The sequence below is a fragment of the Astyanax mexicanus genome, chromosome 1 (assembly GCF_023375975.1).
Source record: "Astyanax mexicanus isolate ESR-SI-001 chromosome 1, AstMex3_surface, whole genome shotgun sequence".
Taxonomy (NCBI): Eukaryota; Metazoa; Chordata; class Actinopteri; order Characiformes; family Acestrorhamphidae; genus Astyanax; species Astyanax mexicanus.
This window is the reverse complement of record NC_064408.1, coordinates 65,028,293-65,055,498: the sequence shown is the minus strand read 5'-3', so window position 1 is coordinate 65,055,498 and position 27,206 is coordinate 65,028,293. Positions and strand designations below refer to the sequence as shown.

General features: G+C 36.9%; 1 protein-coding gene, 1 long non-coding RNA gene and 2 other non-coding genes across 12 annotated transcripts in view; 3 read left to right on the top strand and 1 right to left on the bottom strand.

Annotated features, from left to right (window-relative positions):
* usp46 (ubiquitin specific peptidase 46) overlaps window positions 1-7,959 on the bottom strand; it is a 30,030-nt gene extending 22,071 nt beyond the window's left edge. For all 9 annotated transcript variants that reach the window (XR_007440107.1, XR_007440109.1, XR_007440108.1 and 6 more), the window contains exon 1: window positions 7,562-7,959. Coding sequence is in view for 1 of the 9 variants with exons in the window: in XM_007257034.4 (XP_007257096.1) it covers window positions 7,562-7,597 (36 nt within the window). In the remaining 8 variants the exon portion in view is untranslated. The remainder of the gene's footprint in view (window positions 1-7,561) is intronic.
* A 520-nt stretch (window positions 7,960-8,479) lies between these two features.
* On the top strand, window positions 8,480-10,959 carry LOC103041812 (uncharacterized). The gene is made up of 6 exons (XR_002649180.2): window positions 8,480-8,579; window positions 9,130-9,201; window positions 9,485-9,541; window positions 9,962-10,019; window positions 10,260-10,319; window positions 10,566-10,959. It is a non-coding gene; the product is annotated as an uncharacterized LOC103041812 (long non-coding RNA).
* LOC125785837 (small nucleolar RNA SNORA26) lies at window positions 9,772-9,892 on the top strand. The gene has a single exon (XR_007428183.1). It is a non-coding gene; the product is annotated as a small nucleolar RNA SNORA26 (small nucleolar RNA).
* On the top strand, window positions 10,076-10,196 carry LOC125785839 (small nucleolar RNA SNORA26). The gene has a single exon (XR_007428184.1). It is a non-coding gene; the product is annotated as a small nucleolar RNA SNORA26 (small nucleolar RNA).
* Window positions 10,960-27,206: the final 16,247 nt, after the last annotated feature.

Below are 27,206 nucleotides of genomic sequence, written 5' to 3'. Positions count from 1 at the left end.
TAGACAAACAATCTAATTACACTAATAACTGCTTCAGAACACCCTAAAAGACATGTACCCTATTTTTTGCAGATGCATATAAAATCCTTTAATTTACACAAATATCGTCAGTGCACCTTTTCATCCGGTGTGCCTTATGTATGAATTCTACCAGTCAGGTTGTATGGAGCAGTAAAGCCTCTCTGCTAAAGTACAGCGTTATGCAGGAGTTTCAGTTTAGTTCTCCAGCACTGAGACTGGAGCAGTATTAGCATTACCTGCGCTAACCGAGCTAGCATTTTGCTGTCAGAAGCGAGTATATCACACTGTAGTCTGCATGGTTACCATGTTAAAACAAGCTACGTGGGAGGAACCGCAAGCTAATATCATCCTGGCTTACCAAAACGCTCAAGGTTCCTCAGTGTAGTGCTGTCAGGCGGCATTAGACACTAACTGCTAGCGGTTAGCCAACAATGCTAAGGGTGCTAGAGAAATTTGGGAATCTAAGCTTACTGTAGATAAACAAAATCACTCACCCAAATAAACAGTTTTCAAGAAAGAAATATGTGTAGATTAACATCCAAGAAAGGCTTTTTTTATTACAGTTTTGTTTACTTAGTTTAGCTTTACTTAACTTAGTTAGCTATCCCCCTATGAGGGGCCCTATGAGCAAGGCCCTTAACCCTTACTGCTCCCTGGAGGTGGATGCCTTGTAATCATTAAGGAAACAATGTAACAAATGTATAAAACCATTTAGGATATTACAGTTTTAAGCACAGCAGACCGCAATCTAAAGAGATGCTGGGTGATGCAACAAGACAATGATGCAAATCACAACTCAATTAAAAAATGACAGAAAAAAAAATTTTTGTGTCATGGAGTCCTAACCTTAACCATAATTAACATGCTGTGGCATGACCTGAACAGATCTGTGACTAAGATAACAGTCAGACCTTATTTAATAGCAATCAAAAATACAGGTAATATTAAAGGCTTTACCTTCCGGAAAAAATAAACAGGTTTTCTCCTGTTCTGTAAAGGTTTTTGCAGGACACTGCAAAGTAATTAAAACTAAATACTGAAGCATTTTTTTACTTTATGTACTGCTAAAGATAAACAGAAAAAAAACTCTCTGCTATATTTTGGTTCAATGCTTCTGAATAACTAACGTACAGACAAAACCCAGGGCTCAAACTAAATGTTCTTCATTTCACTGATGGGCACACATGGGCAACATAAAAACATGTTACTTACATATTCTACAACTTTTAGATTATTAGGTGTATTCAAACTAAATACACCATATAGTAAGCTGCTTGACACATCTAGATGCAAATATTAGCATTTAAATATCTGTTCTCTCCTTCAAATCTACATACTAAGTGTACAGCAACAATCAAAAATGAAAGGCCGGTAAACACGGGCTGATATAAGTTCATAATTATATGGGAACATCATATGTTTACACGTGTTCTGACAAGACTGCACAAGATTAAATGGATGGATAAATGGATGGGTAAATAAGATGGATCAGCCCGAGTGCCAGGAAGCATGTGTTGTCAAACTGTGTAATTGCTTAATTGGTCATTTTCCTCTAGCCTGGTGATTCAGTTTCTGCTTTTACTGAAAATGTTTTTTGTTCTCAGTTTATCTATGGGTTTTAACAGTGTCTTGACTAAATCTGTACCAGGGCGAAAACAGTCCGTATCAAAGAGCCAAATAAAACACTCTGTCCCTTTAGCAAACTACATCAATAAACATGTGCCTAGCCTGACTGTTTCAAGCACATTGCCATTTTAACCATGCTATGTTGTTGTACACAGCTTTTTATTGGAACAGGGTTCATACACTTTGTGACCAATACATTTCCATAATTTTTTTTCATGACTTTTTTCTGTTTTCACGGCAAATTCTCATGAACATATGATTTTTAAAACATCAGTGCAGACAAAACTCAACTAAAACTATAATTATAAATGTGGACGCAATCTTTAATAATAATAAAATGTGTGTTAAATCCTGAGAGCTTAATTGTGTAGGGTTATAGCCTTTTACTGAACTAACTGAGCTGATGTATTTGTTAGCTCCAAATAGCTTTTCTCAGTCGATAAATGGAAGCAAAAAACTTTCTGGGTATTTTTATTTTTCCAAAACTTACCCAGGCCTGGAAATTGCTATTTTCAAATTCCATCTACGTTTTTTATGACCGTACGGACCCTGCTGGAAGGACGTAATCCATGTACCAATGCAGTTTCACACATTTTGTTCAATAGGAATGAATGAGGCGCCAACTTTTTGGAACCTTTTAAATGTATCAGTGATACAAATACTTTTGTAACCCCTAACACTTAATATTGGGTATCACAGCTACCGCTTGAAAACACCTTGGCAATGATCTGAGACACCACAGTAACAACTTCACAACCACTAACTAATATCACAGAAACTGTCTGACATACCATAGGAATCACCTTGCCACACTAGCATCCATCTAGCATCCACTTATATTTACCACAGCAACCACCTGAGATGCTATAGCAACTACTTGTCAACACCTCAAAAACCAACTAGCAACAAGCTGAGCCACCACTTACAGTAGACCACTGCAATCACTTGGAAACCATTTAGCAGCATTGTAGCAGCACCACTGCTGCAATCTTCTGGAATACTATAGCAAGCACTCAGCAACACCATAGCAACCCCTTAGGAACACCATTCTGGGCAACCATTCTCTTTCTTACAGGAATTTCACTTTTCTAGTTAGTTGTGTTAAAATGTTAAAAAAAAAATCTCTGTTATAATATTGACATACTCTTGTATATCTGAAAATCTTTCTGAAATGCAGGCTATGAGAATGGAAACGTAATAACTGCAACAATTGCCTCAGTCATGAGTGCTACATCCACTTATGGACCCAGTACAACCGATTAATTCTTTATCGGACAAAGTCTTGGCCCAGGAAAGGCTATGGAGATGACCGACAGGTGATTGATGTCAAATAGCCACACTGTGCTTTGTGTGTCTGTAATGACCTGAGAAAGCAATCCAGCTTTTATTCTCTCTGAGAGGGAATATAATTCCAGCAAGGCTTCCATTTCAACCTTAGCAGACATTAAGTGGCCACAGACTCAAAGGTATATAAGTATTGCATTGTGCAGCAGAGACATTAGGACTGTAAATGATCTTTGCCTACAGTAGGAGGCATGTTATACTCATACAAGGGCTATTGAGGTAGCACCAGTTCAAAGGCTTAGAAATAGAACAGTATCATTGTGGAATGGCTATGAATGGACACGCTGGTATGCATTGGTTTTGTAGCAGTTTATGTGTGTGTAGACTTTTTGTCTACAAGAACCAGAATGCTGGACTTTCTTTCTTTCTGTTGCTGCTTCAGCTGCAGAAACAGGGCTGCACAATAGGGAATAAATGATATATGTTTGTTATATTGTGGGGTGTTGATAAAACTCGAAATCTAACACTTTATCAGCAAGCAAATTAAGTCAAAGGCAACATTAAGACAACATTAGACAGTGACATTACACACATGTCTAGAAAAAAGCTAATCTGATACACAGCTCCAGCTTCAGGTTATGTTTATGATTACATATTTGCTTTGGCGTTACCAGTAATAAAAAGGTCATTACATACTATGTGAAGCCAAACCAATGAGAGCAGTTTCCCAGACAGAGATTATACCTAAGTTTGGACTACAAAGGTTTTTGAATCTAAAAAGATTCTCCATCTCTGGAGATTCTCCATTGAAAAAAGAATATAGTGAACGCTTATAGTGTAAGATTAATCCCTGTCCAGGAAATAATCCTATCAGGAAATACTTGAGGAGAACACAAACACATAGTGATACACATACTTTAACGAGACCCCAGGCCAGGCCTGATCATGTTAGATATCTCAATTAGATTTTCAATTAAAAACTAAAAGACTACAGCACTCAGCAGTGTTACACAAACATTAAATGGCTTTAAGCTCATTGAGGCCTGAAATTACAATATGGGTTTTAAAGATACAGACAGCCCCAGCTTTATAAGCATTACCATTCAGGACACAGCACCCATCACTGTAGCTGTAAACACTGATGCACTGCATAAAGCAGCCACATCTCTCATAAACGAACAAGTGGCAGCCGATAGTTCCATGAGCAACATTAAAGGGCAGTCTGGTCTGTGCAAAGCATGGATGCTACCATACATTCCATTAAATTATGCATTAAACATATCCTATTCACCGCCATCACAGACACATTACCTGCACTCACCATCTGCCTGTCTGAGTAAGGACTGTAATACTGGGCAAATATTCTGGGTTTCACACTGTGTTGCACTCGAAAAGACAAGAAGAACTGCCAAAAGTCTACACTGAAACATAAGTACTGCATTATGCAAAATATGAGTTTATTTTTTAGAACACTGAAAAACAGACAGTGCCAGAATTTACAGAACTATCATTAAAACTAAGGAATATCTGTAAAAAAAAAACAAAACAATAACAATAAAGTATTGCTGACAAACAACGTCCTCCGTTTAATGCTACCAGCACCATGTTTGCAAGAAATCATCACACAGTGCTGATGTATGATGTATGAGAATAAAGTGACACTGCTATTCAGTTTTCAATTAATGTGTAATATAATAGTCATAACATATTGGTGTAATTCTTGGCAAGAGGTTTGTTTTAAGCTCTTTATGTGTATTTTAATCCTTAGATCCACAAATATAAAGTTTGCTTTGATAGAGCAAATCTACAAAATGCACAAACTAAATAAACTTTCATATCTGGAAATCATCTGCCTGATTAAGGTTACGTTTGCTACTGTGTGATGCTCTTTACAAGCTGACCAGATCAAAACATCACAAAATGCAGTGATGCTTTAGTAAATATAGTGATACAGTTTTTTTTTAATCATATAGTATTCCTGTCCTGCAGAATTGCTTCTACATTCCTGAAACATTTATCAAAATAGATAAATGTGAAAAAGATATTTGATCATACATATGTAAGCAGAGAATCTGATGATGAGGCTTGCTTCCTTTGAACAGGAACTGAACTGCCCTACAAGATGGATTTTCAGGAAAAGATTCAGGAAGCAGTCTTCTCATCTAGTGAAACTTGAGAAATACTTTACTGAAAAAGAAAAAAACATGAAAAAAAGGCTTTGCAGTCAAATGGTCTGGCAATGTGTACAGATTAAGAACTCTCTCTGCTTGCTGCAGGCTGTCAGCTTGGCTCGCTGCTTAACTTGCTCTGGCACTTCACCTGAGCCTGTGCACAGCAGGTCGCCACACATCACTCAGATCAGTTGAGTTTAATAACTGCCAGACAGCTTAACGATCAGACAGCGCCAATGACTGAGCACTGACCTGAGCCCTGTCTGACTTTTCTATTATTCATTTAAAAAACTCTGGATTATATTGGGAGTTTCTGATGTTGACATGTCTGCTTTGCAGCACCTGTGATGGCCCCGTAAGGCTGGTTTGCGAAGAAACTGTTTACTATGAAAACAATCCAAGCTTACTGCATAGAGCATATAGGTATAGCTAAGTTTATCACATTGGTGTGACTTGTACACCTCAGAGATGTTCAGGTGTGTAACTAGCTAGTCCACTGTCTGGTCTGGAGTTCTTAATGACAGTCACAGTTTGCTAGCTACAGTATGAAAAAGAAACACGGGTAATCCTAATGAAATTCTCAAATTCAAATGTGAGTTTCAACTTATTGCTGCAAATAATGAATATTTTGTTATCTTACTAATCTGATAATCTTTTTTTTTCCAAATAGTCGATTAGCCACCGATTTCTGCCACCCTCTCACTAAGTTTTATCTCCCATGTTCAAGTCTGTGCACTTGTGAATGTCACCCTGTTTTCCAGTCTCTACCTTAACATTACACAAGTTTCCATAGGAAATTAAAAAATAACCGATAAAACGTGAATATAAACTAAGGCTTAGTAGCTTAAGCAAATGTAACTGTTTGAAATATCCCGCCCCTTTGCCTTTTAGTCCCAGCACTTTCTGTAGTGTGGTGCATTTACAAACAATTACTCAATATTTGGATCCCTAGTTTCAATGGATGTCAATGTGGCTCTTCATGTCTGCCCATGCATAACATGCATGACCACAGACTCCATAGGTCAAGCTTGTTAAACTGGTTTTCAGCAGCATAGGCTTAGTTTTAGTTTAAGTACTATGGTTTAGCTGATCTATAAGCAGGACCTGACCAGGTTAGACAACCAGTATGATCAAGCTTGACCATTATGGATGATCAGCATGCCCAACCAGAATGACTAGCCTGCATATCCAAGGACGGCCCAAATGCAAAAATCAACAGCAGGCTGGTCATGTTTTCGCCTGGATGTCCAGCTTTTCAACCACCTTAACCCCCATTGACCGCTTAGACAATCTGAAACCAACTACCAGCAACAAAAACTGGTTTTGAGCTGGATTTCTCAAGACAGTCATCATTCTCCTCCTTCTTTGACAGCAAAAACTGCCTTTTGGATTTCCACATTTGCTAACTAACCTTATATGTCACTGTAGTTGTGAACTAGCTCATACAACTTCCATTAAAGTTAAGGATTCAGGTCTGTGGGAGTAAAGCTAGGATATCTAGCTAGCCAAGTTAACATCTACTGCAGATGTAATTTTTCTATTTTGCATATTACCATCTATTTGCACTGCTCTTATAGTGTATATCCTTATTTGCATTTGCATTGCTGCTCCTAGTACATGCATACTGCATTTCTCTCTCTATATATATTTACAGCTCTGGAAAAAAATAAGAGACCACTTCAATTTCTGTATCAGTTTTTCTATGATTTTGCCATTTATAGGTATACGTTTGAGTACATTGAACATTGCTGTTTTATTCTATAAACCACTGACAAAGATGCAGAGCTTTCAGACCTCAAATAATGCAAAGAAAATAAGTTTATATTCATAAAATTTTAAGAATTCAGAAATCAATTTTTGATATAATAGTAACCCTGGTTTTCACAGCTTAACAGCTTTTATATATCTTGGCATGTTCTCCTCCACCAGTCTTACACACTGCTTTTGGATAATTTTATGTCACTCCTAGTGCAAAAAATTTAGCAGTTCAGCTTGGGTTAATGGCTTGTGATCACCCATCTTTCTCTTGATTATATTCCAGAGGTTTTCATCATTTTTAAGTGGTCTCTTATTTTTCCAGAGCTGTATACTGCACTTCTGGTTAGATTCTAGCTGCATTTAACAATAAAGTTTAATCCATTCTAGTTTAACACTACCTGACCTAGGTTAGCTCGCTAGCTAGGTTATATTAATGGCCCAACCAAGCCAGCAACTCCTTATTAACCTCTCCTAACCTACATTTGTCCTAATAGAGAAACCTACGCAGCAGGGAATCTGCACGTTATCATGTTAGCTGGACGGACAGCCCCTGCACTTGCTCCCGCTCCCCGGATCAACTCGAGCCTCGACATCAGCATCCCTGCAACCAGGCAAAGCGCTCAGCTAGCCAGCTAGCCGGTGACTAGCATTCATGCTAGGTTAGCTAACCTATCAATGGGTGCAGAGCTCCGTGTACTCACCATATTACAGATGGAGGCGATGTTTCTGACAGTCATTTAGTTCACAGGGTTCCCCTCGCCGACATCTTCATAAAACAAACATCACTGGAGAAGCTGCAGAGCTGAGAGCTGTAGATGATCCGCAGCCCAGCTGGACCAGGAGAGGCCAACCGCAGTGCCTGACGAGCCCTGACTCACAACACACTGATATTATAACGTTACCCCCTTAGAGCAGTGTTTTTCTCCACTCAGAGCCAAACAAACCCCCCGTCTAAAAGACAAACATCTCCAAAACAAAGCTCAATTCATTTTAGTCGCTAAAATCGAGCCGTTATTTTGAAATTCTGAGAGAAATCTGCAGTAAACATCACTGCTCTTGGCAGGTAACCTAGGTTAACTAGCCAGCTAGCCAGTCAGGACGCCCCGCCCACGCCCCGCCCACTCTGACGGCGAGCCGCTTTGAAGTTAGGGTAACCAGGGCTGGCTTTACTGTGATTGACATGCTGTTCCACCAATGAGAGCCATGGATCCAGTTCCGCAAACGCCCAGTGTTGTACACTGTAGCCAATGAGAGAATATTCATTCAGGAAATTATTGTGTTTTTAAAATGTGTCAAATAAACTACATATTAATTTCTGTTTATTATCGAATTATACTTATATTTAGAATACAAAAAAGGAAACGTAATTTTAACGTCTACTTTTAAGAATAAAAAAAATGTAATTACATTTATCTACTTTTTATTTTAATTACTTTACTTTAAACAAGCGTGTAAAATAAACATGACAGTAAGCTAATTATATTAAATATGTGTTGTTCATCAAGGATGTGAACAGTTAGTTTAGCTAACATAACATATGTTATTCAGAGGAGTCCTCTGTATGTGTGTAGTGGATCCAGCGCGTGCCTGTGTCTTTAAAAGTCCCATAATCCCCCTCTCTCTCCTCTCTGCTCGTTTCTCCCTCCTCGAGCCTGACTCTGGTCTTTCTGTTCTGCAGCTGAGAGCAGATGGAGCTGTGTCTTAGGGCGTGTTTGGAAGGTGAGAGTTTAGAATACCAACATTCATGCTGTGTTTAGATGTTAAACCTGTTATCAGATCTGCATCATTAAATCAGCTGCGGTTAGGTTTCATATGGATATATTTGTTGACTAGAGAAGTCAGAAATGTGCTGCTAGCTCTGGTAGTTAGCACTGCTAAATACTTCTGGTTAGATTATCGTTAGAGTATCTTGTTAGCTAACTAGTTAACTTAACTTAACTAAGTTATTGTTACTTAAACTTGTATTGGCTGCATGTAAGTGCGTTGGAAAAGTTTTATATTCTAGGCTGTAATTTTTTTAAACCCCATGAACACGTGGGAGTTGTGTGGTTGGGCCTACTTTATTAGCTACCTAGCGGTTAGCTTACCCATGTGGTACAGGTAGTTAGCTTACTACAAGATTTACGTTTTTATTAATTCCACAGAAACTGTAAACTATTGTCTACTGACAATAGTTATAATTATATTTATAAATATAATTATCTTGGTTTTGTCATTTGTGTTCGCAGTCTTCATGTTACTTCAATGCCTGTCCTTTCTGATATTCTAGGTTGGAGTTCTGAACCACCTGGTTAAGTGGTTTTTGAAGCTTTCAATGAGCACTACAATGGTAACTGCAAAGGTTAGGGTGTTTTTATTTTTATTTATTTAAAATCGAGATACATACCCCCTCAGTGGAGCTCATTTAAGACCATGCATGTCCTTAATGATCAATATACTAGGGGTAAAAAAAAAAATCTCTCAAAAACCTATGGCACAGGTTATAGTCCTTGCTGTGGATCCTGTCGGGAGAAACATGTCTAATAATTGACCTAAAAGTTTTAATAGTTAATCTTCTAACAGTAGCTGATTTTAAATGTGATTTCTTTTTCTTTTTTTCTTTTCTTTTTTTGTCATCTTTTCAGAAGTGGCTTGCAAGTGTGGATTCAGGCTGGAATAATGCCCTCTACACAAAACCTCAGGTGAGTCTTAGTTTTTGCCTTTAAATGACATTTTAATCTGAGTCATTCTTACTTCTCTGCATGTGAGGTAGTTTTTCAAATTTGATATGGTCGTTTACACAGGAAAGCTGTCCTGGTTTGTAGTTGGAACCCAGCACTTAGTAGGTAAAATTAACTGCTTAAGAGAGAAAGCAACAAGACTAATCAAATTTAGTAATGTTTTGGAAACATGCACACAATTATCCCCTTTATTGCCCATTTAGGACTGGCCATGTCTTAAATGGATAACACAGGGGGGTAGACTAATTCTCTCAAAAACCTGAAGTGAAGGCTTAATATTCCTTGCTTCGGATCCTGTCGGGAGAAACATGTTTTTATACGCATTAAAAATCAAAGATTATTACCAGTGACCATTCTAATGTGATTGCCTTATGTTTGCAGATAAGAGGTATGCAGATGTAGCCCCTGTCTGAAATGGGAGGTGTCTTGCACAAAGCTGGTAAGTCCTTTTAGAAATTGAGCTTTAAAGTTGCTTATACTTGTTTATCCCCTTTATTGCCCATTTAAGACCAATTATGTCCTAAATGATTAACACAGGGGGGTAGAAGAACTCTCTCAAAAACCTGAAGTGAAGGCTTAATATTCCTTGCTTCGGATCCTGTCGGGAGAAACAAAGTTTTCTTAAATACATTGCCAATTTTCTCAGGTTTGAATTCCTCTAAACCACCTTTATTTACAGATGCTGGAAAGACATGTGGATTGTGGCTGTTGCAGTAGGTGACCAGGTCAAGTTAGTCAGGTAAGCAAATTAACTTTTTAAAGGAATTAAACGAAGTTTAATTTTAAAGTTTAATCTGTTCATGCTCTAAGTTTCTGTATCTAGTGGTCATTGATTCTGTTACAGACTTTAGGGTGAGTGGGGGAAAGTCTGAAACTTAAAGTTCTTAAATGTCAAATCTGTTGAACCCCAGTAGACTATTACTGAATTTTGGTGCAAGATAAATCTGATGCTTTGTCTATATAATCCATTTCTTTTCTTTACCAGAATCTGCCTTCTGAGCCCTTGGATGCAGTGGAGCCCTGTTGATGCTACAGCCTTGACATTTGCCACAGCCTGTAATTTTAGACCAGAGGTCTTTTGCTCTGACCTTAAATCTAGATTGGAAAGTGCCATTATTAAAAGAGAATGAGAAGTTGAGTAGTGTGGGATATTTATTTTATTTTATTTTTTTATTTTTAAAATAATTAGTTTCTCCTTTTCTACCTCAATGTATTTTTCTAAGGTTTGATTGAAATTATTTCGTTGCCCCTTATACATTGACTTGTACAGCTTTGTATAACTTATGCTTTGCATGTATATGCTGTTATCATTACGGTTTTATTCCAAAGCCTATGATCAGACAATGTCTACGTAAAAATAAAGTAATGCTGGAACCTCAGTTGTGCCTGTGTATTTCTGATGGGCTTATAAACCTGGCTTGCAAATTGAAATATTTGTCCTTTCAATAAGGTAGGAGTGCAAGATGTGTAATGTAGTGACTTAACATCATGATGCTAAATTTATTAATCATGTGCTAGCAAAAATGTCAAAGTGTACAGTACTAAATGGTACTGTACTCAGAATCTTCTCTTTAGAATTATTGCCATTCTCCATTATTGATTTTAAAACAGTGTCTTTTTAATAAATGTTGTATTTTAGTAGTGTAAATGCTTAGCATTGTCTTCAAAAGCCATTTTTAGCCGATCCTGGGCTCGAAAGCAGCTTTCACACTTGATCAAGTGTACCTACAGAAAAAGCACACATGGGCCCAAAAGAAGAGCCTTGATCACAAGTGATTTGAAAAGGGAGAAGCACTCACTGTGTTGGGCCCTAGTGGTGAATACACTTAATTATGTGAAGCTCTTAATCATGGTAAGGAAGCCTATGTACTGATTAAAAACAGATTGTGGATTTGTGCATGCAAGTGACCAAAATGAACGCACATCTACATCCCAAAGCTGGTCTTACTTTTTGTGATGAGGGAAGCTAGGTGTAGAGTTGCTGCTCCTTTGTTTTGAGGGGAGTCAGTTGAAGCGGATTAGGAATCTGAAAAGGATCCCTAGTCAATTTCTAGTGGAGGTGTATTCAGTCTGACCACCTGCTATGAGACACAAGGGAATGCTGGGGATGTGGTAGAGGAAGGAAGTGGTAGTAGAATGAGCTGGGAACAGGGTTGTCTGGGTCTGGGCTCTTTTCTCACCTTAATTTTACTGCAACCATGAAATGGATCAAGCGGATAGGAAGATTTATAAAGAAAAGATTAAGAATATGTGGATCCCAATTACAAGCCTTACATTGCCTATCATGACGTTTTATAAATGCTTATTAGAAACTTAAAATGCTTGACCCCTACTTCTGCCATAATCTGCCCCACCCAACGCACTGATCTCTTGTCTGGCTGAACGAGCGCTCTTACAGTGCAAATTAAGTTCAAATTCAGAAATCCTCTGAACCAATTTTACAGTCCAGTTTATTATGCATTCTTTATTTCAGCACCCTACGTTGATTTTATCTCCCCTCAAACATACAAGTATATACTATTATTTTGATTGACATTATCAATATACATATAATTGCGTTCTTTCTTTGATTTACATTTAAATATCCACTATAAAAATATACATCAGAAGAAAAATAAATGCGTTTAATCGCAGTTAATCACAGAATTTTGTTGTGATTAATCTGATAATTTTTTTGAATCCATTGACACCACTAAAAAATATACTTACCTGGTTGTTGTCCTTTGAGGGTCTTTCTTCTTATTCTTCTTTTCCTCGTGAATGGCGGTTGACAACGACTTTGGTGTATTACCGCCACCGCTTGACTGGAGTGTGGAACAGTAGCTGCCTCTTCTAAGAAATGAAATGCGTCTAATTAGACCTGTCTCTTACAGAAAAGTAAATAAAACAATATAAAATCTTTCCAATATTTCTTTGTAAGATATTTTTTAGACTGAATGCTGTGTCATTGGCCTCTACTTGTTCAATCAGAGTCTGTCTCTCTTGCTGGAATTTCCTACAGTGAATTAGGACATGCTCTACAGTTTCTGGGCTTTCCATACATTATTCACAGGTACCATCAACATGCCTGTTCATTCTAACAAGAGTGCTGTTCAGCCTACTGTGCCCCACCCTCAGTCTGGCCAATACCACTTCCTCTCATTTTGTACCTTGGGGGTCTTTCTGGGGAATGGTGGCCATCTTAACTCCCCTTCTTGTAGTATCATGGTGCTCCGTATGTACTACAAGATGGGGGGGACTTCTTATTGGAACACCTGGGGGAGAGAAAAGTTAGTACAAAAATATGTTAATACTTACCATCTAGTGAAATTTCCAAAAATCTGTATGTAAGTGTGGTGTAAATAATGTCGACATTGATGTATATTTGTGTGTGTTTGTATATATTTGTGTGTGTATACCTTTAAGTAACCCTACATAACCCTGTAGTAATGGTATGGCCCAATTGAGGAAGGGGCGGAGCTAGAGGTATATGAGGGCAGGTAGAGACACTTGTGGGCAGGGATTAATTTTGTCTAAAGCACTGCTGATTAAAAGGGCTAGTATTTGCTTGTGTGGAGTCCTGTGTTTATGGTCAGATTTGACCAGTTTTATTTCTTTTTGTACAGAAAACGCCACTTTGGTGTTGGAATTGACCTGAAGGTATTTTGGCTCTTCTTTCTGTGGCGAACCCCGCTTTCTCCCCCCCAATTATAATGCTCAAAAAGATAGAACATCAGCTAACACCTTATAAAATGTATACACAATATTGAAAAAAGAAAAACAAAACACCATTACCTTGGATCACCACAGACTTTTTTTTTGATCCCGCTGTCCACTACCTAACACTCACCTCCACTACCACAAGGGAAACCTTTTTACAAGGACGAGGACAAGATTAATTTGGACCTTCAATCCTAACCACCTTACGCTGAACAATTGAGATGACAGGACCGCAACTTAATTCTAGCAAGACTTTTATGATTTTATCCTGACACTGGAAATTTGTTTGTAACAGTGAAATTGCTTAAAATCATTTGGTGTAAGAATATTAAAAGTTGTCCTTTGGTCAGCATACTGTTCACACATACAAATCTGCAAAAACACAAAGAAAGAGAGAAAGTGTGAGGGCTATTTCAGGGCAGATCAGATCTGTTAGACTGGAGACCTCCATGACTGATCTGTCACTACTTCAGCACCGCTAAACTGCAGAGCTGTGTGTGTGCAATACCAACATAAACCTCCCCTGGTGTCCTGTCTTTGTAACACCATAACAAGAGCACTAAGACTGTACCTGTACACTCGTGAACGTGCGGGAACATCCTGGCTAATGTACTGAGAAGGTCATTGAAATGATTTTTTTTTTCAAGCAACACCAGTTTAAAAGAATGCTGGATGTGTAAAGGAAAGCTGGGAATGGGCAGATATGTCTGGCTGTTTGAAGTTGTCCAGGATGTACCAGTGGTTTATTTGAGAGCTCTGAGATTGGCAGCTCCACACACGCTTTGGTTTGTTTTGAAATTCTTTTGACTGACAGCTGAACAATTAGAATGGTTGGAGACAGTGTGTCTCTGCAGTACACTCTGTTCAGAGCAGCCCGCTTTCAGACTGCATTGTAATTTGCAATGGTTGTGGATGACCTGTTATTCCCCCTTTTAAGCATGTGAATGTAATGCATTAATGCAGAAACCTTCTCGCTAGATTTTGCTCTAAAGTGCAAAGTGATGTTGAGCACAATGGAGGAAAGGAGAGAGTACCCTAGGTACTGTAAATAGGAGATATTGAGTATATAGGAGAGAGTACACCAAGTACATGTTCTGGAGCAGCATTTTTCTTGTGTGCAGAATATCCAGCTTTACAGTATGTTCTAGCCTAAGCCTACACATATGTATTTTACATACACAGTATAGCCAAAGGCTTTTGAGGAAAGTTAGTATGTTTTTGTTTGTAAACCACATTGAGGTGCACATTGAAATCTGCCGTGATTTGTTCAGCCGTGGTTTTATGTTTTTTGGATACAATCCGGGTTAGCACCCGAACATCCCTTTCAGACAGCTTCCTCCTGCGTCCACAGTTAATCCTGTTGGATGTGGTTGGTCCTTCTTGGTGGTATGCTGACATTACCCTGGATACCGTGGCTCTTGATACATCACAAAGACTTGCTGTCTTGGTCAGAGATGCACCAGCAAGACGTGTACCCATAGTTTGTCCTCTTTTGATATGTCACCCATAATGTTGTGTGCATTGCAATATTTTGAGCAAAACTGTGCTCTTATACCCTGCTAATTGAACCCTCACACTCTGCTTTTACTGGTGCAATAATGTGCAATTAATGAAGATTGGCCACCAGGCTGCTCCAATTCAGCAATGAAACCTCCCACACTAAAATGACAGGTGTTTCTGTTTTATTGTCCAACCCCTGTATATTATGATGTGGGAAAAAAACATCTAAACAGCTCTACAGATCTAGTGCGAAACTATTTGTCCATTTTTGTGTGCTTTACTGGTCCTTGTCATGGTAAATAAGAAAAGTCTCTTAAATGACTATGATTATGATTATTAGAATCTAAATCTATTGTAATGGTAACTCTAAATACTGGGCTTCTATGCTTGCTATGCATTTTGTATTCTCCCTTGCTATTTTAATAAATTTTGTTTTTGTACAGGAATCATTTTTTTGAAAAATATTTTACAAACATCTGTCCTCCACAGCTAAAAGGTTCAAGAAAGGTTAGCCTGTAATGTGTAACAAAATAAAGGTTTGTATCACAATGTTATTAAAACATTGATCTCATTACATTCCCAGCTAGACAAATAATAATGTTATGGCAACGTTAAAGGTAAAATTCCCAAAACAGCAACAAAAAAGTCTAAACATTGACGCAAGTGCCGTTGCACAGACGTTACCAGAACGTTCAAATATGTTAAAAAAGTTCTAAGAACATCCAGAAAACTAGACCGATTGAACATTCTAAGACAGTTAACTGTAACATTCAGATTTTTTTGGTACTAACAAAAACTTGTTAGCTGGGTCATTATCAGTTGTTCTTATAAAGAGATTTAACTTAAACCCCACAATTTTTATGTCTTTCTTATTTTGAGATTTTTTTTATCAGTTTATGAGATAACAGAATATATTATTGTAAGATCAGAGCTATGTACAATTCTGTGTTTTTAAAACAAATAATTTAGTTTTAGACGTTTCACTCAAAGACCCCTTTATATACAGTACCAGTCAAAAGTTTGGACACATCTTCTCATTCAGTGTTTTTATTATTTCTTTTTCTACATTGTAAATTAATATTGTTAATTTATTCAGTTACCCAGAATATGAAGGAACACATAAGATATTATGTTTTAACTTAAAAGTGTTAAACAAACCAAGAAATAGGCTGTGAATCATTTAGGTGCTCTTATCAAGAGTGCTGTTAATTTGGGATTTCTAAAGCTGGTAAATCTGATCAACTGATGAACAACAGAGGAAACTCTTGGTCTCCCTTTCCAGGGGCAGTCCTGATGAGAGCCAGTTTCATCATAACATTTTTAATATTTTTTGCGACTGCACTTGAGGATACTTTCAAAGTTCTTGACATTTTTTTAATTGATATTCTTCCCATAATCTGGATTAGAACATCACTCAAATAGAGCTATTCACTGTAAACCAGCTCCACCTCTTTACAACTGATGCTCTGAAACACATTAAGAGACAAGAAATTTAAATAAATTAACTGTTGACCAGTTCAGCACAGCTGTTAACTGAAAGCCCTTTTAATGTGACTCTACCTCATAAAACTGACTGAGAAAATCCAGCCAAGATGTGCAAAACTGTCATTTTGGCAAGAGGTGCCTTACTTTAAAGAATCTAAAATATAAAACATATTCTGGTTTGTTTAAAAACTTTTATATTTGCTAAATAATTCTATATGTTGTTTTTCATAGTTTGGATGACTTTAGTATTAATCTACAATGTAGAACATTTTTTTAAAAATAATTTTATTTCAATTTTTTTCTCCCAATTTTCTCCCCAGTTTACTTATTTCTTACCCAACCCACTATTTAGGACTCCCCCTATCACTAGTGATGACTAGCAAATGCCTCCTCCGACACATGTGAAATCAGCCACCGCCTCTTTTGAAACTTTTTTTTTTTTAATTACTGAGTAGCATCAACTCTTTTTAAAAATTACTGAGTAGCATCACAGCACGCTTGGAGGTAAGCGCAGCAACTTGTTTCTGATACATCAGCTCACAGACGCCTTGTGCTGATCGACATCACCCTCTGGAGTGATGTGGGGAGAGAACGCCATCTACCCACCCAGAGAGAGGAAGACCAATTGTTCTCTCTCAGGGCTCCGGTAGCTGATGAGTACATATTTTAAAAGGTTTTAAGGTACTGTATAACCCATTAAGACTGTATTTTTTTTATTACAACAGACAATTTTGACACTTATTATAAAAAGTTATGAATTTATTGTATGTGGTACTATTTAGACTAATACAATTATTATGACACATGAATGGAGAAGTCTTATAAAGTACATACAGTAGAAGTCATTTTAGCATTTGCATTGCAGCCATATTTTATTTTTACAATGTTTTGTTTTAACAGGAGTGATAGTTTTGAGTAATACTCAGGGTTTAGACTGTAATGGAGGAGTGGGAGCTTGGCTGGATTGTTCTGGGCTGGGCTGGCAGTGACTTGTTTTGCTGCTCTGGGTTGGGTTACTGTGGCATGTTTCAGCGCTGGGTTTTGATGTGTTTAGATGGAGGGGGTCAAGCTCAGGTTACGCTGCACGTTTTTGGCAGAGAAAAAGGGTCACTGTGGGGGATCAGACCTGAGCATCCTGGACACCTTTGTGAGGAAAAACAATACAACATATTTGACTCACACATACACACAGACAAAACATAAAACACCCTGTGACATAAAAACACATTTACAAGGAGACTACAGCAACCATAGTACTTTATTAAGAACACATGTGGCATTAGTAGTACTCGCTATTATGTTGATATCTTTTATTCTAATACATAACACAAGCTTCACCTTTCACCAACATTACACACACACACACACACACACACATACACATGCTCGCTCTTTTGAAGTGGGCTTGTAAGCATCTGTGGAAAGACTCTGTTTGACCTTCCGCAGGTCAACTGAGAAACAAAGAGATGAATTATAGATCCCCTTCCTCTGGAAAAATAAAGAATTCATCTCGCTCAAAGGAGACCTCTCTCTCTCTCTTGCTCGCTCGCTCGCTCACACACACATACACACACATACACAAACACATTCACTTTAGCACAGAGACAGTGTTGTGTGTTGTGAGCAGTCACAGGTCCTGGGCATGGACAGATACCATGCAAAGCTGTCTGCTCTGTTTTTCTTCATCAGATTCCTCTTTTCTGCTGCCTTTATCTTGTTTCAGTAACATGCAGCCGTCTAAAATACTCCAAAATCACCACTGTAAGAAAACTGGCCAAATAGGCAACTTTCACAAAATGTTATTTTAAGTATGGGGATATTTAGGTAGGAAGAGAACATGAGTAATTGGACCCACAACTTCTATGTTGGCAACCAAATAGGATTTTGTCACCTGAACCTGAATGTAGTTTGCATAATGTATATATGTATATAGCTTTCTAAAAAAGAAGAACCAAAAAGATTACACAATAGATATGTTCTCAGCAGAGAATGCACCTCTGCGTTCAGCCAGGGCTTCTGGTTCGGGTAGGAAGTCACAGTAGAGATATTACAGTTCCTATTATAGACCCCTAGTTGAACCCACAGTCTTTTAGGTATGAAAACCACCTATTAGATTAGAATTAGGCACCACTATGATTGTAACCCTTCCATATAACAACAGCCACTGACCACCATCATCATCACATCAATAGAAAACCATCACCAGGGTTGCCAGATCCAACAAAAATATCCAGCCCATCGTCAGTCTAAAACCTGCCCTTCTGAAGCTTAAACAGCCCAAAATATGATTTGAAGCAAATAGCAAAACAACTATGAGTGTGTGACTTAGTATTCAGTTTATATCGGGTTAATTATCAGTATTGCTATTTATCTTAAAGTCATTAATAATATTGTTACATTAGTGTTTTATTACTTATTTTATAACAGTTTTATATCCCAGCCAAGAACATTTAATAATAACATAATTAGCAAAAAATAAAAAACTGGCTTTTATTTACTCATTCTTACTTCTGGTTTTGCCCCTCCTGAACTCTCTTCTCTTTTCTTTAAGTTTTTTTTTTTGGTTACATTGTGATTTCTCTCTCTCTCTTTCTCTCTCTAGATTTTCAAACAAGCCCAATTTGGCGGAAAAACGTGAACCTGGCAACATTGACCATCTGGAATCTTAGGAACCTAAGAAATCTTAGGTTTTTGTTTTCAGTAAGAATAGTGTCTTCTTTGCAGATAAAAGACTTGATGACGGAATTTACTGAAGATGATACTCATCTTTAGTCATATGCAGTTGTGTGCAGTAAATAATCTGTACAGTAGGGTCTCAGGAAGAGGAAGCAGTGTGGTAGATAGAAATATTGCAGAAGACTACAGAGTGCTTTCTAGAGAGGAAATACAGCACAGCTAATTTAATTCCGTCTTGTGAAAACAGATTGACTGCATTTACATCAGTTATATCGTAGCCCTGCTTACTAACAACTAAACCTGGCAGATGTAATGAGAAATTTGTGTCTGATTTTACAGTCCACATGGATGGCTGCTCTTTTGCTGCAAGTGTGCGCGCTTCACCTTAATCCTCTCCACGTCAGGATGGTCACGGGTAATGACTATTACATGATTTGCCATTCTATTCTTCCTACTGTTTGTGTGTGTGTGGGTGTGTCTTGTCATTAGGCCAGGAGTATGTGGGTCAGGTCTTCCACTAGCACTGATTTAAAGTGAACTAATTGACAGCGATTGGAGTAGAAGCAGAGCAACACTTGAGCGATCATAAGGATTAATACCTACTAATGGTATGAAAGCAAGGGGAGACTCTCCTTCACACAGAGAGAACAGTTATATAAGAGTGAGAGGAGGCACTCAGGGCACAGGGTACCTTCATCAAACAGCCTTAAATCCTAACCTCTGAAAAAAGGGAAGAGGCAGCCACTTAAAGAGCACATTAGGGCTACCCTTAGGCTGGCCCTTGTAAAAGAAAAGTGTATTCAAGTATATTTTTTTAAAAGTATACTTAACATGGAAAATTACACACTTTTTAAAATTAAAATGTCTACTTAAATACATACTAAATGTACTATTTTGGAACAACTTATGGCAACTTAAGTATATTTCAGTTGTAATTAAGCTATATTTAAACACTTTCTTCGTACAACTGCAAACTTAAGAAGATTTTTTTAGTACACTTGAAGTACATTGCAAATGCACTACTTTGCATATTAATGCACATATTGTGTACACCTTAATGCTACTGGAAAAACAAAATACACTAAAGTGCACTTAAAAAGTGCAGTATTTAATGCCACTATATATATATTTTTCTATCAACACAACATATAATCTAAAGCATTGCTTAAAAATACATTGTAACAGAAATACAGACAAAAGTATATTTAATGTGTATTTTCAAAAAGTATATTACATTGAAAATGCACTTTTAGTGTTCTTTAACTAATTTTATATTAAATTTGAGCATACTTTTAATGCTCTTAAGCATACTTCCTTTTCACAAGGAGGGACATGAGAATATAGGCTGGGAAAATCAAATATACGGTAAATATATATGTAAACTTATCTTAGTGGTCCCCTTACTTAATCACACATTTTAATCACACGTTACATTGATATAAACATGAAAAGATATTTAAAAAGTATATCACATTTACACAGTAAATACAGTAAGTCTGTTCTGTAATCAGCAGTATGTCAAACCAAATACTTGGTTTGACTTTATAATAAGGTTGTCTAATAACTGTGTAGTTACACATTAACAATTATGTAATAACAGTGTAACTACTAGTGAAGTACACATTGTTACATATTTATTACAGGTTACTTAATTATATGTGTAAACATTCATTTTGAATTGTGTGTAATAGGATGGATTACTTACACATCTGTAATAAATGTCTCCAACAGCTCTTGTCTGCTATATAAATAGTTTTGTGAGTGTTTTTGACTACTAAAAATCATTATTCAAATTTTATCTTGGGAAGATGGACAAAATATTGTACTAGGTCTAACTGACACTGATACATATATGTAATTACTTAACCTGTGCATTTGTAATCCACCTGTAACAATGTCTACATCATTTTTTTTGCATTGCATTGTTAATGTGTAACTACACAGTTATTACCAAATACGGTAACCTTTCAAGGCTAATTAGCTATTTGGGGCTATCTCTCCGCTGTGTATGCATTCTAAAATATATCTACAGCACTTAATATTGTAATAACATATACATTGTGCACTTAAAGTGAAGTAAAACCTTGCCTAATGATTTTTGACCTTTAATGTAAAATCCATTTTTCTTTACAAGTAGTGTAATACCTTAATGTAATAATAACATTGTTAGGAATTTTAAACATTTTTTGTGTTGATACATTGTAATACCTTTTTTGCACCATTGTTGATATGGCTATCAAAGCAACAACTCATCAAGTTTCTTTACGCAGCATTTTTTTTAGTGTTAAATAAACTTGCCTTGTGTTAAATTAAGAGTACAAGTGTTAAACTTTAACACTAATCAATGTTAGTGCTGTCTTATTTAATCTATAGAATAAATCATTTTAAACCAAACTCTCAATGGTGATATAAAGCAAAGCAATAGGTGGAAATGCTCTTTAACATCAGGGAGACTGTACAAAAGGCAAGTCATGCTAGGGTTGCCAAATGTTGTCAGTAGTGTTTTTCTGGTGTCCCATGTGCTCCCAGAACATAGTGAGACAAATGGGCCAGGCCTCAAGTGTTTTGCTGGCTGGAGACAAACCAGCTCTGCCTTGGATTTACAAACATCCTCACAAGAACATTTTGGAACGGAGTGTTGACAAAAGAGGCAGCTGGAAAAGGGAAACAAAGTGACAAGCAAAGAAAAGAGAAGAAACTGGATTAAACAAGATCAGATAAAGGCAGGGAACTGGAAGGGTGAAGTGTAAAAATGTCCTATTGTATATTTCAGCTCATAAATAAATAAATAAGTGAACATTACAAGTGTCCAACTCAATCATTGCTCTTCACACCTGCTAAGAGAGTGATAATTAGCTGAGTAGGCTACATAAGTGTGACCTAGTTCACCATTCCCCACCTTCACAGCTGTATACTGGAAGTTGGTGTCTATAAGCTACAGAGTGTGATCATTCTGACCTAGACTGAACACTCACTGGTTTATGACCTGAATAATATGAGCTATGTCATTAGAAAATTAAATGATCTGCTTTTTAACATTGATATGTTGCTAATAAAAGAGTTCATGGCAATTTTAGGAACCTTATTTATAAATAGTTATAACTGCAACACTTTTCTGCTTGTACACCTTTCTTAAATATAAACCTGTTTGGTCTCTTTCTGATAATAGGTGCTATACCTTATCATCAGGTGTGACGAAAGCTACCTGTAGACTCTTCTGCATCTACAAGCTTCTTTCTGAAGGCCTCAGAGAGCTCTTTCTGGATTTGGTCAATATGATCCCCTTACTTCAACAATTAAATGCAAACCAAACTAATGTATGTGGATTAATTGAGACAGACTCCTCCAAAACTTATCAAGTTGATGTGCTGCACCTGAATACATTTTTTAATACATTTTATGTATTTAAATATATTTGTATCAACTACATTTTCTTTAATGAAATTGTATTAATTCCCTTTGTATATAATTACTGTACATTTCTAGTTGACTTGAACTGAATAGAAACGGTCAAATTACCTAAATAAACAAATAAATATAAGATTACTATTAATGTATTAGCATTGTTTGTTAGCTCTGTATCTCACAACAGTTTAACATAAGCCTACATAATGTACATACCATGAGATAATGTTAATCAGACCAAAGTTGATCTGCTTTTTATCTGAGTGAAAAATCCATAGTCTCTCTGCACTCTCTCTACAGTGTTGCTGGCTGTAATTGATAAAGTCATGCACAGTTACACCACTGAAAATCAAAATACCTTAAATTTTGAAATCAGTTAGAGCAATACATATTACTTAAAGAAGACCATTATGCATTTTCCATTCTTTCATTTTAATTATTATAAAATATGTGCATTACGTTTTATTTCCATAATCCCCAAAATACTAGATGCTATATATGCTATATAAAAGATGGTATTTGTAGTTTGTCTCTCAGATCACTAAACTTACTAAACATAAACTGCAGTTTTTAAATTCTGTATGTCATATACAAACTGGACAAAAAAATCCAGTCAAATCAATTTATATCAATTTAAATTAATTTATATGGCACTTTTCACAACAAATGTTGTCACATACTGATTCTCTTTTAACGTTGCACAATGGTGACTTCTGATTTTGTTAAGTATTCTCAAATGCATTGCTTAACTCATGAAAATCTTTAATTGAGTTGTTTAAGTCAAGTTTGATTATTTTGACACAGAATACAGTGGTATTAGATGGGTGTTCTGATACTGTTCGCCTCTGTTCGGGGACACAGTGTTCTAATGAAACATCTGGAATCCATCCCAGCGTGCCCTCCTGGATCTGATAATATAAACTCATGGCAGTGTGTGTGTGTGTGTGTGTTTTGTTAGTTATTTTTGGCCATGTTGGTATGATAGTACCAAGCTGTCATTGCTTTGGGTTTCCAGGTATAATGTCAAAGAGGACACTGGGATAGCCTCTCTCTAATTTGTATTAAAACAGACAAATAAGTAGACAATGCATACATACATACAGCAAAACACATCATATATAACAATAAATCACAAAGCAATTGAATAGAGACAAGTTTAAAGGGGCCACAGTGTAAGAGACTATAACTCAATAAAATTCTAATTAAACAAATGTTGTTTGTGCCCATGATGTGCTTTGTTTTGGCAGGTTGAAAAGAGATATTGCGGCCAAAAACATCTGCACTGAGACCCATGAGAGGAGGTGGTCTTGGTTCATTCCTAAATTAACTCTGGAGCTGTTTGTTTGTGGTGTTAATGTGATTCAACCTCAATTCAACTCAACTAACATATATACTTCTTATTTTTAAGTTAAACGGCTGTTCAGGTGCAGTTTAAACTGGTTTATTACACATAATTCATCACCTATATATACTTTCTTGCTGCCACTCAGTTTTGGTCAATAGGTGGAAACGACATGTTCACATAGTTTAGTTGTCACACATTTTGTTACGCTTGCAGTTTCCTGGTTTGAAACCAAACCAACCAAAGGGGAAAAGCGCCAAGTTAACAAACTCGTCAACTGATTTGGACCAGAGCAAACAAACTACAAGAGTGAAAACACCATAAAGAGCAAATTATCTAAGAAGAGAACAAAAAAGAGGGAATGACAGTGAGCATTAAAAAAAGATGTAAAGTGAGAGATATAATGAGTTAAATAGAGAATGAGAAAGAGAGAGAGAGAGAGAGAGAGAGAGAGAGAGAGAGAACATCCAGGGTGAAACTGAAATGCTACATATGAAGATTCAGTCACCTGAGAAACAGAGATGGCTGCCATAGCAACAACTGAACAAAGACCACTGTGTGTGTGTGTGTGTCGGTAAGGGCACAGGAGTTCATGTTCACCTCCTGAAACTGAATGGAACTGTGTGTTTGTGTGTGTGTGTGACAGTAAGAGAAATGAGTGGCTACATTAGTGACCTAGAAATGAGGGCAGTAGGTGTGTACTGATGCTGATGTCAACACTGATTAGCATTATATAAACCAATATGTGTGTGTTTGAAGTTCAGTGAATCCTCTGTGTACCCCCACACATCCTTCAGGAGATACACTGTGTTTTTGGCTCCCGCTGTGACGTGATGGGCTGTGTGTGGAGCCTGAAAGCTTGTTTCTGTATTTTGTCTTTATTTATTCCATTTCACCATTCAGGCTTTCACCACACACAGTTCTTGCACGAGAGAGAGAGAGAGAGAGAGAGAGAGAGATAAAGAGTGATGGAATTTTAAATAAAAGGCCAAAAGAAAGAAAGTCTAGACTAAGTAAGCCATGGCCTACATTTTCTGAGGCACACCACTCAAGCACAGTGACAACAAGAGGATCTTAAGTGCTCTGAGAGTGTCTGAAAAGAATTAGGCAGCTGCAGGCTTAGAATAACTTTGAGTGCTCCCAAATTCCCAAATAGACGTGCTCACGTACAGCAGTAAAAGGACAACAGTAGCAACAGTGAGCTGTAGTCCTCTGATCTTGGTCACTTAGCAAGTCGTCTACAGAGCCACTGAAAAGAATTAGTCTACTTCAGCTTCTTTTCCTTCAAAAACCAGTTGCTTTAAGTCAGCCTTCAGATTCTTATCAGATTTTTTTTTTGCACTTAAAATCCTTTATTTTCCCCCAAATCATCAGTGTATCTTATAATCTGGTGCACCTTATATATAAGTTTTACCAGTCAGGTTGTAAGGAGCACTAAAGCCACTCGACTGTATTATGTTTTAGTTCTATTGTTTAGTTCTCCAGCGCTTAGACTCAAGAGTGGAGCAGTATTAGCATTAGCTGCTAACCGTGCTAGGTGCTAGTTAGCTTTTTCACCATTCAAAGGTAGTTATATGAGTATATCGGACTGTAGACTTCCTGTTTACCGTCTTGCTACGTGGGACAAACTCCTAGCTAATATTGTACTGGTTTACCGGAGCTCAGGGTTCCTTAGTGTAGCTCTGTCGGGCTAGCACTAGTGGAAATCTGCAAATCTAAGCTTACTGTAAATAAACAGAAGCGCTTAACTCACCCAAATACACAGTTTTTTTAGGAGAGAGATCTGTGTAGATTAACATCCAGCACTCGTTTGACTTTAAAAATAATCTGTTTTATAATCAGTGTGCCTTATAGTGTGAAGAATACGATATCTTCAACTTCATAAGTGGGATTAAGTGTAAAATTTAAAGAAAGCATGACAGTATATAACACTATAAAAATTGTTTTCTAAAAAAATGCAGTGGTAATATATGCTCACTACTATGAGATGCTAGTTTAGTTATATTTATTTTTGAATGCCATGATAGTGGTCAAACAGCAATTAAATTTGGATCCACAACATTAAAGATAGATTTGTTTTTAGTAATACAAGGACTTTTACATTCCATATACTACTTAATAAAATTGGCTTAACATTATTAACATATATTAAACCTTTGTCAAACTCAAATATATATGTGAGCATGTCATGTAATATAAACATAAATGCATGTTATAAATAAATACAAGCATGTTAGTTGTATGTAGTAGGTAGAATATAGTATTATAAAAATAGAAAAGATCAGAACTAGATACATATTACTACATTTATATATTGATGTGTTGATATGTGTAAATTCAGTCATGATTTAGTGTTAGTTTTACACTAAATTTAATTAAAGCAACATAATGGAGTATGTTTACTTTACTAGAGTTGTGTAACGCAGCATAACACCATATTTATATAAAGTCCTGTAATATTGCTCTACCACCTCAGTCCACATGCTTCTTGTATGTAAGTGTGTTCTTCTTAAGAAGTTTCTCAAAGTGTGAATTTCACAACCCGACTCTAGAGGGAGCCCAGGAGCAGGAAATATTAATTTTCACATAAAGCTGCTTTAAGAGCTGTCTGTGTTGAGTTTACAGACATGTCATTGTCCTTTTTCACAGTTCCACAGTCTTGTCTCTGTCTTGGGGTGAGGTGGACTCTGAGACTTTGGATGAGACCGTCCAAGTCCGAGTCCGAGTCTTCTGTCTGAGGTGAAGTTCATTATAAAACAGAACCTTTTTTCTATTGTAACTGAATATCAATAATTCATTCAAACAGACTGAATCAGTTGTTTCTCTGTGTGTCTAAAATCTGAACACAGATTGGCTAACAGTGAAAAAACAAGCTACTCCTACTTTTGTTCAGTACCCAATCAATGCATTTTTCATTTTGAATAGTCTGATGTTAAGTTTAATGTGCTCTTTTTATCAACTTACTGGAGTTATACTCTTTATTTATGTGAATCATTGTGACCTCGGACACCACGATTAAGTTTTCCAGACATCTAGAAAGAAAGCATATGGAGAAGTAAGTGCAAACTAGCGAGATAACTAACGTTAGCAGTGGGCTAGCTAACCGTACCAACGAGCTAACTAAAATACAAATGTTATTGGGTAGAGAACTAAAGTTAGCAGCGAGCTAGCTAACTGTAGCGATGAGCTAGCTAACCAAAGCAACAAGCTAACTAAAATGTAATGGAATGTTACCAGGGAGAGAACTAAAGCCAATCTTAGTGACAAGCTAACTAAAATTCTAATGTTACCTGGGATAATACTAAAACTAGTGACAAGCTAGCTAACCTTAGCAACAAGCTAAATTACACACTAATGGTACCAAGAAGTGAACTTAAGCTAGCAAAGAGGTAGCTAACTCTAGCGACAAGCTAGCTAAAATACTAATGTTACCTGGAATAGTACTAAAGCTAGTGACGAGCTAGCTAACCTTAGCTACGAGCTAAATTGCATGTTATCAGGAAGTGAACTGAAGCCAGC